At 41.0% G+C, this 17,614-nt stretch overlaps 2 protein-coding genes across 5 annotated transcripts in view; both read left to right on the top strand.

The window, feature by feature from the left end:
* Positions 1 to 310: 310 nt before the first annotated feature.
* On the top strand, positions 311 to 8,888 carry diablob (diablo, IAP-binding mitochondrial protein b). Its single transcript, XM_021618318.2, has 6 exons — positions 311 to 468; positions 749 to 881; positions 1,040 to 1,165; positions 5,409 to 5,519; positions 5,707 to 5,803; positions 8,145 to 8,888. Exons 1-6 carry the CDS (start codon positions 428 to 430, stop codon positions 8,336 to 8,338), a joined length of 702 nt encoding a protein of 233 aa, XP_021473993.1. The 5' UTR covers positions 311 to 427; the 3' UTR covers positions 8,339 to 8,888.
* A 3,710-nt stretch (positions 8,889 to 12,598) lies between these two features.
* The window catches only part of nectin3b (nectin cell adhesion molecule 3b), a 69,481-nt gene continuing 64,465 nt past the window's right edge, over positions 12,599 to 17,614 (top strand). For 3 of the 4 annotated variants that reach the window (XR_005053654.1, XR_005053653.1, XM_036990194.1), the window contains exon 1: positions 12,601 to 12,861. Coding sequence is in view for 2 of the 4 variants with exons in the window: in XM_036990194.1 (XP_036846089.1) it covers positions 12,756 to 12,861 (106 nt within the window). In the remaining 2 variants the exon portion in view is untranslated. Of the gene's footprint in view, positions 12,862 to 17,614 lie in introns of all 4 variants that reach the window. The other variant, XM_036990195.1, reaches the window with a different exon arrangement.

Genomic DNA, 17,614 nt, shown 5'->3' on the forward strand with positions numbered 1-17,614 from the left:
AGTAAATGTTTGCTGCCAGTCAAAAGATACCCTCTGTGTTAAAAAGGTGGATTTTGTGGCGTTCATTGCCACAGTTATGAACTGTACGGCACAAGTCTCAAAGAAATCTAAGAAACTGGACATTATTGTGTCTTCAGCAGAACAGTTTTGGGGATTTTACACCTGAAGACTTGCAAGGGATAATGGCCCCGGAAGACCCGCCCTTCCTGGTTTCCTTGAGCTTGTGTAGGGATCAGATTTTAAAAAATTGTATAAATATTTTCTTATTTAGTTAAGTTTATTTTTTGGTCGGTTGTTTTTATAGTTTTGGTTGGTATTTCGGGGAATCCTGTTTCCTTCCCGCACAGTAGGTGGCGAATGCACATTAAATTGTGCAATCGTCAAAATACCATAGACGAAGAATAACTTCCTCTTACGTCAGACTAATATGTCGGCGTTCAGGAGAGGTTTTTTTTGTATTGGCTTGAGGTAAGTTATCAGCTAATTCACGTACTAAATTATAAATGTGTCAAGTTTGACCTAATATTAACAGCTAGGCTATGTAAGGCCGATGTATTTCCAAAGGGTTAACGTTAATTAGCGTTTGGATATGTCGAAACAAAACTAGCTATGCGAGCTAGCTAACATTAGCTAGATATGATTGTTTAGCTAATGTTACTGTTCTTAGCTACTTCATTACACGTAGGTAGTGGTATCTTGAAATGGCAATTCACTTCGTGATTTAAATTTTTATCTCTCTGTCCTATAGCTATGCCTCAAACCTGGGGAGACTCAGTGGGGCGTTGGTGCGCCGACAAGCCATGAAAATCCCCACGGTGATCCGGAAGAACTGGATATCGCTGTCTGCTATTGGTGGCCTATGTGCAGTGCCCTTCTCACAGGTTGTTTTACACATTTAAACGATATACAGTTAGCTAGTCATGCATACTTGTAAGCCAGTTGTAGATTCCTTCATCAGTTTCATGTTTCAATTCAGTCGAAAACTAAACCAAAAATAAGACTAGCTAAGCTAACCATCCATCTCTATGCCCTCTTCTAGAAACAAGACAACCTATCTCATGAAGCCTTGGTCCGCAGGGCATCCTCTTTGGTCACAGATAGCACCAACACCTTCCTCTCTCAGACCACCCTGGCACTCGTAGACTCATTCACACAGTACGTTAAGGTAACCGCTTTTTCACATTACCATGTGTTAGGAGACAATTAAACTTGGGTTTTGATGTTATACTTTGTATCCCATGCTATATAGAAGCTTTGCAGGAACATAAAACATGTTGATTCATTAGGATAGGACTTACCATAGCTGAGATCTTATTTTCAAGTTATCGGAAAAGTTCAGTAGTCACGGCCAGGTCAATGTTAATCCTTAGTCAATTGTGGCTCCAAATCACCTGTTTGGATTCTTAAATTCAACACGTTTAGTATTTCAATATAGCATGGTCATATTGTAATTACATTTTCAGGGCTGATGTAGAGCAGGGATGATTCAAATGAAAGTATAATTTATTAAAATTGTATTTTATTCAAGATAGACATGTAATATACAAATTAGTCTTTATGGAATATGTATTTACTGTCATTTAAGCTCAATAATTTAAAGTAGGGTGGTAATATTAACAAATATGACTGCTTTATGCAAATCTGAGTTTGTAACAATTTATGAAATTAGAATACAACTTTTTGTACACATTTATGGAAATTAGTTAATACACACAGCACCTACACAAACACCATCTGACACACAGCCTAACAGACGCACACTTCTCACTAAGTCTGAACTTCAACGCAGAAGGCTACTAGTGTAAAAGCTTACTTCTAAGGTAGGCCTACCTGTTAGGTTACATTGTAATGTTATTTTTGGTGTTGACTAGTTGCTCTTGGCCATGGGAGGTTTAACTGAAGCAAATAATTTGCCTATGCACAGACGAGACAGTGAGCTGCCTCCTATCCAGCTTCACAGTAAGATAATGTAGATGGAACACATTTTCAATTCACTGGTATTCAGCTATGTTTTTATCGACTGTAGGGCTGTAGCTACTGAATTCTGGTAGTTTTTACTTTAAAGAATAAAACATCACAATACAGCCAATGCCACGCAACGTTGCCTCAGCCAACGGTGTCAGGTACTCCCACACAGCTAGCAGTTACCACTTGTCATAGAAATGTGGGTGGCTAAAGGTGAATTTGGACCAATTCCTGACAACCCATCTCTGAAAACATCTGAATGACAGAAGTGAAGAAAAAAACAATTTACCTTATATTCCAGTCAAAAGGCATCCGATGACTGTGAAACACCCTCAGGATATTCCTGCACTTCTTGGCCATACAATGTTATATTGATCTTAATCTGACAAGTTGAGGAATACACATCACAAATATTAACTCACCAATTTCGCGGGTTTCACAAAACAGATTAGAAAGTCCTTAGCACGGCACTTGCTTTACATTTGAGCTCATATTGTGTAAATATCATAATGTACAGTATTGGGATTTTTTTTTGTCATGGGTAACAACTGCCACAATGTTTTCAAAATATTTTTTTGTCTTAACTATCACATTGACATTTACCATTTTTGTAAAGTTCTTTCATATTGTCCATTGTTTGTTGTCACCTAACATCCTTCATATGTCACAAAAGTGATTATCCTAGGCCAGTGTTCAGCATACTTCACTGTATTAGGGGAGAGTGGGGTATGTTTAGCCAATTACATTCAGCATCACTACGTCAGGGAAATATAGAATTAGTTCTAACAAAGCTATCGACATATATTTCAGGATGTTGTGTATCCCTTTAGAAACATATGTTTCTGAAAACATAGCTTGTCCAAAAAAAGTGGTCTCTTGGCACACCCATTACCCGGGGTAGGTTAAGTTAAGCATAGGGACAGGGTAAGTTGAGCCGCCTTGGGATAAGTGGGTGATGGTGCTGGTAGGTCAGTTTAATTAATGCAATGTCGGTATGATATACAATATCTTAAATGTATGCCTACATTCAGATATAGATCTCTCTGTTTAATATTATTTACCCTTACATTTCTTGACCAGTTGTCTGGGACAGGGATGTGCCAATTCATAGGAAATTTCTCTACATTTGAGGTTTCTAAGCCCATGTGAAATTCTTGATAGGATTAGCAAGCTCAGACTCCATGGCATCGGATAAGACCTTGTGCACTTCTGCTACTCTGTCATAACCTCTCTTTTGCAAAGTACATGTTTTATTTTTGTCAATTTCTCTTCAGTGTTATTCAGTAAATAGGATCTTGCTGCTGCTCAAATGGACTTCTCGCACTTCCTTGGCTGCTCTCAATAACCTCGAGGGGTCTTGTTTTACTTCAGTATACATGGGGTGGGAAAGTTGGCTCTAACAATGCAAATCTTGAGTTCATTGCAAAAATACTATACATGTGTAAAACAGACAAAATATAATCATAATTTGTATGGTGGCCTTTGGCTCAACTTACCCCCAGGCAAGCATTTTTACTATTAGCCCATACAGCTACCAGGATGCACTTTCATGATAGGTTCAGGACCTCATATTGTGGCTTATAAAGACCCCAACTGATGTAGAAAACTATCTACTTTGGTATAGTTTATTGATTGCTTGTATCTACAACACAGTACATTCGTTTGACTTTGTGAAAATCCTTTTTAATTTTTTTGACATGCGCTACATGACAAAAATTATGCAGACACCTGCTCGTCGGACATTTCATTCCAAAATCATGGGCATTATTAATGGAGTTGGTTCCCCCCCATGCTGCTATAACAGCTTCCACTCTTTTGGGAGGGCTTTCCACTAGATGTTAGAACATTGCTGCGGGGGCTTGCTTCCATTCAGCCACGAGCATTAGTGAGGTCGGCACTGATGTTTGGTGATTAGGCCTGGCTCACAGTCTGCGTACCAATTCATCCCAAAGCTGTTCGATGGGGTTGAGGTCAGGGCTCTGTGCAGCCCAGGCAAGTTCTTCCACACTGATCTCGACAAACCATTTATGTATGGACCTTGCTTTGTGCACAGGGGCATTGTCATGCTGAAATAGGAAAGAGCCTTCCCTAAACTTTTGCCACAAAGTTAAAGCACAGAATTGCCTAGAATGGAATTGTATGCTGTAGCATTAAGATTTCCCTTCACTTGAACTAAGGGGCCTAGCCCGACCCAATGAAACAGCCCAGACCATTATTCCTCCTCCACCAAACTTTACAGTTGTCACTATGCATTGGGGTAGGTAGCATTCTCCTGGCATCCGCCAAAAACAGATTCATCCGTCGGACTGCCAGTGGGTGAAGCGTGATTCATTACACCAAAGGAATGTGTTTCCACTGCCCCGGAGCCCAATGGCGGCGAGCTTTACACCATTCCAGTCGGCGCTTGGCACTGAGCATGGTGATCTTAGGTTTGTGTGTTGCTGCTTGGCTATGGAAACCTGCTGACAGTGCTTCCAGAGGCAGTTTGGAAGTCTGTAGTGATTGTTGCACCCGAGGACCTATTTATTTAAAAAAATGTATATATTTTTGTTTCAGCACTCGCCAGTCCCACTCTGCCTGTAGCTTATGAATCTGAACTTCTAATATTGTCCAGTTTCAGTATATGTAGGTGTTCTAAACTAGTGCTTCTGCTTCTAGAATCACAGAACATAAGATGGCGGACCATACAGAACACAAAGAATGTACACTTTGCGGCTGAGTTGTTGCTCCTAGACATTTCCACTTCACAATTACAGCACTTACAGTTAGTTGACTGGGGCAGCTCTAGCAGGGCAGGGATTTGATGGACTGACTTGTTGGAAAGGTGGCATTCTGTGATGTTGTAAGTCACTGGAGCTCTTCAGTAAGGCCATTGTACTGCCAATGTTTGTCTGTGGGGGGTTGCATGGCTGTGTGCCTAATTTGTTTAAATATATTTTTTAAAATAAATATATACGCCTGTCAGTAACGGGTGTGACTGAAATAGCCAAATCCACTCATTTGAAGGGGTGTCCACATACTGTATATTAAAAACTGGCTTACCAGTTTGTTCCATGTGGTTTCTTCCTTCATAAATTGAATAACTCTTCCTAAATGTGGTCACATGATTTTGTGTATTGTTTCCTAGAAGCAAGGGTTGGCTCAACAGACCCCACTCTCCTCTACTCAGCTTTTACTGTGGATTCATTCTACTGTCCATTCATAAACTCTGAAATATATTTGTCTGTGACAGTGGAAGTCCGCAATCTCCAGTAATGTGGCTTTATCTTAGGTTTGACACAAACATAGCCCTACTGTAGCTGCACGAGCAGTGTATGACATCACAGCACCGTTCAATTTAGGACACTCCACTTGTGTACACACATTATATACTTGCACGTGTTGGTTTGTAAGTTTGTGCGTCTGTCTTAGCCAGCTAGCTGATGTCTGCATTTTCTCTCTAGACTATACATACACTGGTGACCCTACACAAGCACTATGTTGCCTCAGGCAGCAAGCTGACCCCTTCGGAGGAGGACTCTGTTTGGCAAGTGATTGTTCGCCAGCGCCAGGAGGTAGGTGTCATCAGTGGTTTAAGAGGTCAAAGGTCATGCACTACTCAGGCTGCCTTGTTAGCTTAGACTATTCCCTGTCAACATTCACCCGCTGTATTTGTTAATTTAACGTCACAGAAATGTATGTTTTTACCGGATGAGTAACTCAAGTCCTGTCCTTGTCCCATCTCTTGCTGTCTTTGTCTAGGTGAGTGATTTGAGGGAGGACTGTAAGAGGTTTGAGTCTAACTGGATGATGGCCATCAACCTCTCTAAACTGGCAGCTGAAACGGCATACAACGCGGGTACTGTATCCTATGCACCTACTCCCACATTGGATGGTAGAAAGTAGATTTGTTAGGATTTTTATGTTCACTTCAGGTTGACCCGCCTATACCCCTACCAGTTAGCCTGCGTACCAGCCTGTTTGTGATATCATTCCACTCCTTGTCATGCCAAACATGACATGATGGCACAAACAGATCTGGGACCTGGCAACCTACCAGTGCTACTGGGTCTATTGCAAGGAACATTTGCCAGTGTACTAACAAGGTAATCTCTTGTTAAACCATCAATACGTTCTAAAATTACCCGCACAGCTGATATCAATTGCAACCCATGGCCACTGATTTACCACTCCCTAAAGTGGATTTCCAGGTTCTTTTAGTTCTGATTGCTGCCAACATTTTTCAAGATTTTGCGCTCTTGTGGGTATAATAATCAGAACAAATGAATCCTACTTTTTAAACAGACTAAGGGCGACTTGATCTATTTGACAATCATTCCGTACAACTGAAATAAAGTATTTACTATTTTACCATGGGTAATCTACTGTGATAATTTACCCTACATGTTGTATGAATGGAAAACTCATGTTTGTGCAGCCTCATTAATTTAGTTTCCAATTAATGTAATTTTAATTACAATTTATCATTAAAGCATAATTTCTTAGTCAATTGTGATGAGTCATATCATTTTATCAAATGAAATGTAGTCTAAAACTCAGCAAAAAAAGAAATTACCTCTCACTGTCAGCTGCGTTATTTTCAGCAAACTTAACGTGTAAATATTTGTATGAACATACAATTCAACAACTGAGACATAAACTGAACAAGTTCCACAGACATGTGACTAACGGAAATAGAATAATTTGTCCCTGAACAAAGGGGGGGTCAAAAGTAAGTCAGTATCTGGTGTGGCCACCAGCACTGCAGTACTTAATGCAGCATCTCCTCCTCATGGACTGCACCAGATTTGCCAGTTCTTGCTGTGAGATGTTACCCCACTCTTCCAACAAGTCACCTGCAAGTTCCCGGACATTTCTGGCAGGGAATGGCCCTAGCCCTCACCCTCCGATCCAACAGGTCCCAGACGTGCTCAATAGGATTGAGATCCGGGCTCTTCGCTGGCCATGGCAGAACACTGACATTCCTGTCTTGCAGGAAATCACACACAGAACGAGCAGTATGGCTGGTGGAATTGTCATGCTGGAGGGTCATGTCAGGATGAGCCTGCAGGAAGGGTACCACTTGAGGGAGGAGGATGTCTTCCCTGTAACGCACAGCGTTGATTACCTGCAATGACAACAAGCTCAGTCCGATGCTGTGACACACCGCCCCAGACTGTGACGGACCCTCCACCTCTAAATCGATCCCGCTCCAGTGTACAGGCCTTGGTGTAACGCTCATTCCTTCAACAATAAACGCGAATCTGACCATCACCCCTGGTGAGACAAAACGGCGACTCATCTGTGAAGAGAACATTTTGCAAGTCCTGTCTGGTCCAGCGACGGTGGGTTTGTGCCCATAGGCGACATTGTTGCCGGTGATGTCTGGTGAGGACCTGCCTTACAACAGGCCTACAAGCCCTGAGTCCTGCCTCTCTCAGCCTATTGCGGACAGTATGAGCACTGATGTTGGGATTGTGCGTTTCTGGTGTAACTTGGGCAGTTGTTGTTGCCATTCTGTACCTGTCCCGCAGGTGTGATGTTCAGATGTACCAATCCCGTGCAGGTGTTGTTACACGTGGTCTGTCACTGCGAGGCCGATTAGCTGTCCGTCCTGTCTCCCTGTAGTGCTGTCTTAGGCATCTTACAGTACGGACATTGCAATTTATTGCCCTGGCCACATCTGCAGTCCTCATGCCTCCTTGCAGCATGCCTGAGGCACGTTCATGCAGATCAGCAGGGACCCTGGGCATCTTTCTTTTGGTGTTTTTCAGAGTCGGTAGAAAGGCCTCTTGTCCTAAGTTTTCATAAGTGACCTTAATTGCCTACCGTCTGTAAGCTGTTAGTGTCTTAACGACCGTTCTACAGGTGCATGTTCATTAATTGTTTATGATTTATTGAACAAGCATGGGAAACAGTGTTTAAACCCTTTACAATGAAGATCTGTGAAGTTATTTCGATTTTTACAAATTATCTTTGAAAGACAGGGTCCTGAAAAAGGGATGTTTTTATTTTTTTTGCTGAGTTTAATTATTTCAAATGGCACACATTATTTTGTGATTTAATAAATAAATAATAATAATTAAGATGAAAGTTCATTATTTCATTGGGGGTGGGAATAGAGAACCTAGACAATGAGTGTCCACCTGTGTCTGTTTAGGTCCTTGGTTGTAGACTGTTTTTTTTTTGTTTTTTTTCAGGTGCTGACCAGGCGTCTGTGACAGCACAGACCAGCCTCCAGGTGGCGCAGTCTCATGTCAATCAGATCAGACAGCTCTTTATGGAGGCAGAGAAGAAACTAAAGGAGTCCAAAGCAGAGGACAGTCAAAGGATCAAGCTACCTGCCGCCATGGAGGAAGAAGACATCCCTGAGGCATATCTGCGAGAGGACTAACTCTACTTTATTACATCCATTCCCACAGCTTTGAACCATTTACAGTCTTGTCCACTTGATTCTGTTTGTATGATGTGACTACTAGGCCACATGGACTGTACATTGATGCTGCCTGTATGGCAGCCTAGTGGTGATACGCCTCTTGATGAATGGAATTTAGAGTGGAGGGGATTTTCTTATGACCGCTGATCAGTTATTGATACGTTTTGACTCATCATGGGAACCAATTTGTGTGTCCAATACTTTGCATTGAGTGTGGGATATAAGCTCTACAAATTAAATATTGTTATTTTGTTGCTAATGTGAATATACTGCTGTTGTGTTTGTGTGCATTTAAGCAGAGAAGTGCAATTTGAGATTACAGCTTTCACTGCTGTGTTTTTAGATAATGTATTAAGTACTTTTAGGAGTTAAGTGCTGAAAAATGCAAGTATTGTTGTGACTCTAAAGGTAGCCAAAGGGTGACTTTTTAAATGTTTTATTGCTGTCTGATCTTGTTTGTGTATCAGTTGTCACTTTTAAATGCAAGTAAAAAAAGGTTGATTTCTGATTCTATTGTTACTAGTATGTAACATGCCAATAGCAGAGCGTTTGGTCTGGGCAGAAACACTTACATTTCTTATGCACTTTGCCTTAAGTTGACTTAACATGAACTAGAGTCTAATGTTGCCTTAAGTCCATGTTAAGTATTCTTATCTCAAGTCTGAACCGGGGTCCCAAATGAGTAGCAGCATGCTGTGTTCCCAGTGTCACTGCCTTTTTGATTTATTTATGGCCAGCAGATGTCGCTGTAGGTTCATATGTCTTTTCTGTGCAGCTCTCAACTCAATCTACTCATGCATGATGAGGTGCAAGCTTGGGAGGAATAAAGATACTCAATGTGAGTGGAAATTCAGACTAGGTTCTAGTGAATGAATGCAACACTTTATAGTGGTATTATTATAATGCGCTCACTTTAGAGATCTCTCAGTTCTCTCTTTCAAATGGTGTCTAACTTTCCCCTTCATTGACGCGTACAACTTGGTCTTCGGTGTGAACTCATCTTGATATTAGAGTGCTGAGGTTTAAAACGTCAGGCCCTTAGTATACCCCAGGTTCAATCACTTTAAGGCACAAAATCCATGGTATTTTTTTCACTGTGATTCTTTAAGGATTTAGCCTTCATGTGAAAAGCTGAGTGAAATGGTCTAGAACTCTAAAAGTAACTCAGCCTGAATAGAGTACAAAGTATAACTGTCCATGGGAAAACGTTGTCCAATGAAAACCTTGTAGGGATACAGAGTGTTATCAAGGGGCACCTAAGGAGCTGCAGATGAACATTCGTCCATCCATCCCCTGGCCTGGGAAACTGGACACTTGATAGTGTTCAGTTTGTTCCCTCTGTTTTCTAAATGACTTATTATGCTAAACAGTCTCAGACCTGCCCATGGCCAAGACAGACACGTGTTTAAGAGGGCAGGAAAGATGGATAGATGTATGGGGGGAGGAGACCCACAGAATAAAAGGATAAAGGGGGACTTGCACTTATTACACTGAGCTTCACTTCCACCAGCCCCTCCAATCCCCCTGGCACTCACTGAAGAGCCCTTGAGGCTTACTCAACATTCCTCAGAGAGACAAAGTGCTCTGTGAAAGGCAACAATGTGAACACGGATTGCACGACGGGATGTTTGTTATCCCAGCCACAGGACAACAGTTTTAAAGAGACCACAAATCCACCATCAAAAATGTCGTCATAGTTCCTGTTCAAAGTGAAAGTTATGCTGTTACACAGTTCCTTTTCCTCTATCGCCCTCGGCTTCAATTTATTGTTTCATTTCATCAGTTATGCTTTATAACAGGTGTATTATGGTCCCACCAGAGAATTTGTGTAACTAATGTGCTCTGGTGTCTGACAATGGTAGTGCAATTGTTTTACTTCTCTACCTTTTAATAATGCTGCCTCTCTCAAAACAAACCATCCATGTTCCTGCTAAAGATATGCAGATGTGTTCTTTCATTAGCAAACCATGTGGGTAAGGTGATGACAAGAACATGCACAGCATTCATCAGACTAACATGGATCAGAGTGCAAAGTATTAATCTAAGATTAACAGGAGAGGACATTAACTGCCGGTGATGTTTCCATTTGTTTGTGTGTGTGTGCTTGCGTGTTTGTATGACCTATGTCTGGTGTAAAGTCTGGTGGGTGTGTGTGTTTGTTCTTAAGGGTAGAACTTGTGAAATGGGGTGATCGGGAGAAGAGGATTCTGCAGTCTGGTTCTAGATTATTTGCATAGCAACAGATGTATGTCTCTATAATGATATAGAGGGGAACATGCAAGCAGATAAGACACATTGATTTTAAGTCACACACAAACAAGTTCCATAGACTTAAAAATTGAGTTAATATGGTAGATCTGAGATTAAGAGTCACTTGCAAGACCAGCTTATTTTTATATTTTCTGTTGGTGAAGCAATAAACACACTGCACTGTGAACACAATAATGAAATCGGTTTTATTTCATATTCACTTGACTGCTTTATGAAATCCTAATATATGTCCTCATTGCATGAATTAAGGTATTGCATCAGTGGAAAAGGTTGTGATGGAAAAAGTGAAGACACCTGAGGGATGTGAAAGTTTAAAAAAATAAAAACATTGAAGTTTGAGACAGCTAGAGGGGGAAATAGATTGAAATAGAACACGGTGTCGAGTTTCAGGTCTCAGTTGATCTAATCCATGGCAGATGAGAAGGTCTTGAGCTGAATGAGTGCCTCTGCTCTCAGGCACATCGAGGTGAAAGCTCTCTGGGCTCTGCTGCTGGGGCTACTGACAGGCAGGCACAATGTTTCTGTAATGACAGCCACTCGCTACCCCGTGAAGAGGGGTTGTGGGAGAGTTTGGTCAAACTTTGAAGTCATTGTATTTTGATGAGGCCATGAGTGTGGTGTAACCATAGATCATAAAATGAAACAAATGAAGCATGTATCGGTTCCACTTTTTCTCACCATCAAAACTCTGACAGACTCCCTAACAATAAGACTGCACCAACAGTAAGCCTGCATCTGTGCAAGTAATAATGGCTCTGGCTGACTGGTATCTAGCCTAGTAGCCTATAAACATTCTCTATTTTTTCAAACAGTCGGATATCAGTGTCTGAGCACTTTATAACCCCATTATTAATGGAATTTCATTACTAATCTGACAATGTATCTCTTAGAATCCAATACTAGGACATTGTGCTTTTAAAAAAACAGTCTTCTTTTGTTGTGGTCGGAAAAGTATTCTTAGCATCCTTCACAATGGCTAGGGCACTTTAAGATAGATTCTTCCCCATCTCATAAATCAGATGGAAAGACATTCAGAACACATCCCAACACACACACACACACACACACACACACACACACACACACACACACACACACACACACACACACACACACACACACACACATGGATGAATAGGGTGTCAGGAGAGTAATTGTGTCCCTGGTGGCTCTTGAGAAGACAGAATATGAGACTCAAATTAAAGCACTGACCTGGTTAGGTTCCAGCCAAAAGGAGGGGTGCCCCCCACAATTGCTGTTTGCAAGGATTAGCTAGCTAATTTCTGAACGCCCCAATTAGACTTGGGGTTGTGTGTCCTAGTTGTTGAAGAACGGCAGGGGGACGGATGCACAGATTGGGTTTTTGGAGAGAGGTTAAAGTGGGGGGATTACCAGTGGGGAACAGGGGATTAAGGCTGATGCTGGTCCTGAGTTAACTTGCCTTCAGAGAGAGGTGACTGGGCCAAACATGCATGGGAACAGGAAGGAATTCGGACATGGGGAGCAGAGATAGGCTTACAGCAATGGATGTGGACCACACTGGCACATGTGCCATGCTCAATGTGCTGCGTTCTCCATGCTGTATATAACAATGTGTCTGATTACAACCTCCACTTGCTTAGAATACATATTTGTGTAATATCCCTTTAACTAAAGATTTGTTGCAAACCGCAAAATATGTCTAATCAGCTGTTGATCAAAATTCAGGCCATATTGTTACTCATGTCTCTTATATTGATCTCATTCAGAAAAATCTTTATTAATTATTCAGTTAATTAATGATAGGTAATGTGTTTTTACTTACCAATTACCACGGGGAAATGACCCCCGTTCAGAAACACATCTTATTTCATAGGCCTACTCAGTAAATGTGTACTTCAACTGTAGCATAAATGTATAAATCTTTATTTACAATATGGATGACGTAATCTATATATGACACAATTTTTTCAGGGATGGTGTGCTGGAGGATTGCTTCTCATTTGACTGTATCGCTGGAATCAGGTGAGCCCCCCTATTGGGTGCTCTAGTGGTACAGTCCAATCGCAGTTTGGAGTTGTTGCTGAGGAGGTTTCGTAGTCCGGCGGACAGACAAACGTGTTCGATGGAAGACGGCTCTACTTTCAAAATGTTCCTGCCTTGCCTAAGGAATTACCCGCTTTACAAAGGACAGCATGCTGTATTTATTGTTCTTCTGTACATCTTGACAGGTATGCTATACACTGTGAACGCTCGGTAACATTATCCAATGTAAAAGATTTTGAGAAGTTCTGAGTGCATTCAGTGAGAGCGCGGCAGCAAGCCGACTTGGGTCTCGTCTTACACAGTCTACAAAACATTTGTTGTAGTAGTTTATTTGAGATTTGGACTGTAATTGTTTCTATACGAAAGGTTGACTTGTTTTTCGATTGCCATTAACGACTGTGCAAGGTAGGGGAACTTTTGTTGAGAAGTTTAGTGCTGGTATGGTGCCGCTGCCCGATGATGGTGTGATTCGCGGCTGCCATGGAAACATTGCCATAGGAAACCACCGAGGAGCAACGTTGAGGTAGATGCTCTTAATAAGTGGTGGGGCAATTTGAAGAGCCGCACGGTAGCACATATGTTGCTCTCATCAGTACATTTTGGGGCCCTTAAACGATATTTGGTTGGGCCTCCCCACCTTGCAGGCAAAACATAAAAGTTTGAAAGTTAATATCCTGCAATTCTACACATTTTGCCATGGGGTGGAGTAAACATTTTGCAGTTTTAAAGCAAGATTTTTCAGTTCTACACCATAGGAAGCTGCTGAGGAGAGAACAGCTCATAACAGCCAGAACAGTGTAAATGGAATCAAAAACATGGAATTCTGCTCCAGCCATTACCACAAGCCTGTTCTCAATTAAGGTGCCACCAACCTCCTGTGTTCTACACATTTTGCTATGGGGCAGACTTAGAAAAAAAATTGCAGTTTTACCGCAAATTTCCTGCAATTCCACACATTTTGCCGTGTTAAATATTTCTGAGTGAGTGACAAGGTAAATGGGAGCCCCCTGGAGGTCAAGCATGTGCCAGTTGGTATTCGTTCATGATTACTACTAGTTTAGGTAGCTAAACTAACTTACCAATCTCAACATTATCTGAAATGGCTAATTGAGTGACTGTTAGTGACTGACATAATGAGGAAAGTTGCTGATGCACAACCAAATTTTGAACTTGCACCTTGTGCATTCTACCATTCGATCTCTCAACCGTCAGTTGAGACCCCGTAGGCAACCAGCCGGCCTAGAGACGACCCGTAGTCCTTTATCTTACCTGAAGATGTCTGACCAAACAGCCAATCCTTACATTTTGTTATTTAATTGAAGTTATCATCATTTTTGTATTTTTAAGTGCTCCAAACTATGACTCGTTTTGGAGAGTGGAGACCCATTGCTGCTCCTTGCATAAATTCCAGAATATAACATTGTCAGTCATCAGTGGTGTCTTATGTCCTAGAAGTAGGAACTAGGTATTCTCTGATATATGTAGGATTTGAGGAACGGGCCAGAACGAATCAATATGAGCTGTTACTATCCTCCATCTGTTTGATTTGGGGACAATCTGTTGAGCTTTTATCATCCAAGTCAGAGAATTTGACTTGGTAGCCTTTTGCTGGTTATAGTCAATTGTGGGTAATACAGTGCTTGATATAACTTACGAAGATGATCTATAAAGTTTATTTGTGGACACCTGTCTCCATTTACTAGACTGACAAATATCAAACAATGGTCCCCCATGACAGAAGATGAAATAAACGTGTGGCAAATTGGTCCAATTGGTCTGCAATAGGCAGCACCTGTCACCGGTGTTGAAACAGTTGCTGTCAAGCAAGGGGACATAAGCTGATTGATTTAGGGTATGTGTGAAGTTTGTTCAGTTTCTCCTCTCCTGGAATTATTGATATGCACTTTTGGTTGTTTTCAGTTCTTTATTTTGGGTGATATTATTTTGTTGTTGTGCAGCCTGCCCTAAAGATGACTTTCCAAGAATATTTGAGAATCAATGATGCCCCAATATGGACCGTATGGTAGGTAGTTCTGTGATCATTGAACTCACCTCTTACATGATAAATGGTGGGACATATTTTTTTCCTGGTTTTTCATGAGCTAGAGACCCGTTTCTGTTGTCTGTCTGGTTAATAGTCAATGTATTTAGTAATTATTAAGGATGCCCTATGCAGAATCGCTCTTCCATTTCCTTGTTGCAAAAATGGCAGTTTGTGATAAAACATGCAAGTATAGTGTAGTGCACGTGTCAAACTCATTCCACAGAGGGCTGAATTTCTGCGGGTTTACACTCCACATTTGTACTTGATTGATGAATTAAGGTCAATAATTAGTAAGATACTCCCCTCACCTGATTGTCTAGGTCTTTAATTCAAAGGAAAAAACAAAAATCTGCAGACACTCTGCCCTTCATGGAATGAGTTTGTGTAAAGAATCGTTGTACCATCTAAATCGCTGTGAAATATATTTTCCATAACCAAAAATATTGTCTTTTCAGCAGTTTGAAGCTGATGTAAAAAAACATTAGTAACATGCAAAAAATGAAACTTAAAGTAAATATTCACCCATTTTATTTTGTTTTTGTGCATCTCTGAGCGACGTTCTATTAATTCCCTGGCTCAATTCATGTTTTCACGTGTATCTGAGATGAGATATTGCAGTTGGAGCAGGCAGAAATGTGTCTGGTATGACGTAGCATTGAGATAAAGCCACTCTCACTACACTAGAAGTGAATAGGAATACGACTTTTAGATCGCGGAAATGTCCATCATACGTGTCAGATTTCAATACTGGCCAATATCATGTCTTCTCTCGAATGAGCCATTGATCATATTTTTGCAATATTTCTACCTCGAGGAATGTCATTTAACAGAGGGTCTAACACATTTATCCTATTTGTCTGCCTCTTCAGTCCAGAGTGCATTGCATGGTGCTGTTGCAAATGTCAGACTCAACTCTGTGATGCACATCGAGCTGCAGGTTGAAAATGGTGTGTTTGTATTCCTAAATTGATAGCTGTAAAATTGCTTAAACAAATTGCACCAACTAGCTACTTCACATGCTGATATTGACTTTGGTATTATTGTGTGTAGCTACATTTGCTACCTAGCTACCTAGCAGTGCATTGTTGGTTTTGGAGTCAACTTGAGCTGCAACAGATTACCACAATGATTTTCATATATTGTTGCCAACCTTATTATAATGATAAAATGATTTTTTTTAACAAAAAATATTGTTCTCACATATTAGTGTTATGTAGCACTGTAAATGATAGTTATGAGTGGTTTTGGGTGGAGTTTTCTTTTAAGAATGGGAAGCATAGAAATAGCGCACAGAACATTATCTACTACTTTTTAGACTTGCTTTTAATGAGAACAGATCTTTAACTCACATTTCTATGTGAATTTTGGTTCAAGATCCCTATTGACTCACTCAATCTCTCTCTCACACACACACACACACACACACACAGAGGTGTCTCCAGCCAGCATGTGACCTTGGGTCCGATGAGGTGGGACAGCTTCCCCAGGTGGCCCAAGCAAGGCCATTAGCTGCTGTGTTCAGACTGACTGATGGCAACAGGGGAAGGGGAGGAACTGTTAAAATACCACAGGGGAGCGGGGGATTACTGCCGGCATTCCTTCTCTAATATCACTGGTGACTGCTGTGTCTCTGTTCCCTCTGTTCTAGGAGAATCCTCTCTTCCTTTCCTCCTCTATTCTTAATTATATAGTCAGCCTCTGTCTCCTTCCCCTTTTGTCAGTATGTCTGCCTGCTTATTGCCTTGGATCGATGAAGGCACTGATGTGACTTGGGAATTGAAACATTAGTAGCCCAATCCTTCTACTGACCCCACACCCACCCTCTCAATGCATCACTGTTGTCTCTAAAGTATTTGTATGTCATTGATGGTAGGCATTACAAGACAACAGACACAATGTTAGATGGAATTTTATTGTTTGACCTGTAGTAACATTAAGACAGCATGTTGTGGCTGTTGCGCTGTGAAGGGCAGGCCAGGGGCTTCTAAGGAGAAAGAGGGGAAGCTGAATAAATCATGTTCTCTTCACATGGAGCCTTTCATCTACTTAGGTGTCAATGTTCCCACAAGCAGACCCCCCCCATCGTCCCCGTTCCTACTGCTGCCGGTTGGCTTTTAATAGGCAGGTGGGAGATTCCACGCCAGGATAGCCTGAACATATCTAATTGTTCTGGCAATTCTCGCAGAATCTTAATTGGGAGGAAGGATATTTGACATGCTTTGTATCACAAACGATATTTGGAAAAAAATTGTGGCAAAGTGGCAATTTGTTCAAGGCCCTTTTTATACCTTGACATGTTTACCCGTGGTGATATTATACTCATAGTGTGCTGTAAAATATAGAGTAAACTAGATTCTGTGAGAAGAAAAATCACATTTGTCACATTTATTAAACATTTAAAATATATCTCAAGTATCCTTTTAGATTTTTTTTACACATTTATTAGTTCCAAATAAGGCATTCAACAATTACAGAGAGAATGTTCTTGTTTCCAGTTCCAATGCTTCTACAATATCACCCGTTTGCCAAAATTAAACAGATGGATCCCAAATATCATGACAGTCTGGGGCTTTCTTTTTCACTATATAAATACATTTTTCAAGAGCTAGTCTTGATGTTCATTATTTTAACCAATGACCAAGTGAGGGGGAACTGACATACTTCCAGTGGAGAGCAATTAAACATCTAGTTTATAATAGACAGGTCAACCATTTTATTTTCTCTCCTATGTAAAGAGATATTCTGTAGGTAAATATTTAGGATGCAAAGTCTAGCGATTAGTGGCATTGGGGTAGCGCAGTACTGAGCTCCTAAACTTGATCTCAGCACACTCCCATAAGCAATAATACAAGGTGCCTAGATGCGTGTTACATTTAACACACAAGTCTGGGATA

Source organism: Oncorhynchus mykiss, chromosome 10, assembly GCF_013265735.2.
Source record: "Oncorhynchus mykiss isolate Arlee chromosome 10, USDA_OmykA_1.1, whole genome shotgun sequence".
NCBI lineage: Eukaryota > Metazoa > Chordata > Actinopteri > Salmoniformes > Salmonidae > Oncorhynchus > Oncorhynchus mykiss.

Coding starts and splice junctions, on each gene's coding strand:
- diablob (XM_021618318.2), top strand. CDS start 428: ATGTCGGCGTTCAGGAGAGGTTTTTTTTGTATTGGCTTGAG. Junction 1,166..5,408: donor CATTCACACAGTACGTTAAG/GTAACCGCTTTT, acceptor TTTTCTCTCTAG/ACTATACATACACTGGTGAC. Junction 5,520..5,706: donor TTGTTCGCCAGCGCCAGGAG/GTAGGTGTCATC, acceptor GTCTTTGTCTAG/GTGAGTGATTTGAGGGAGGA.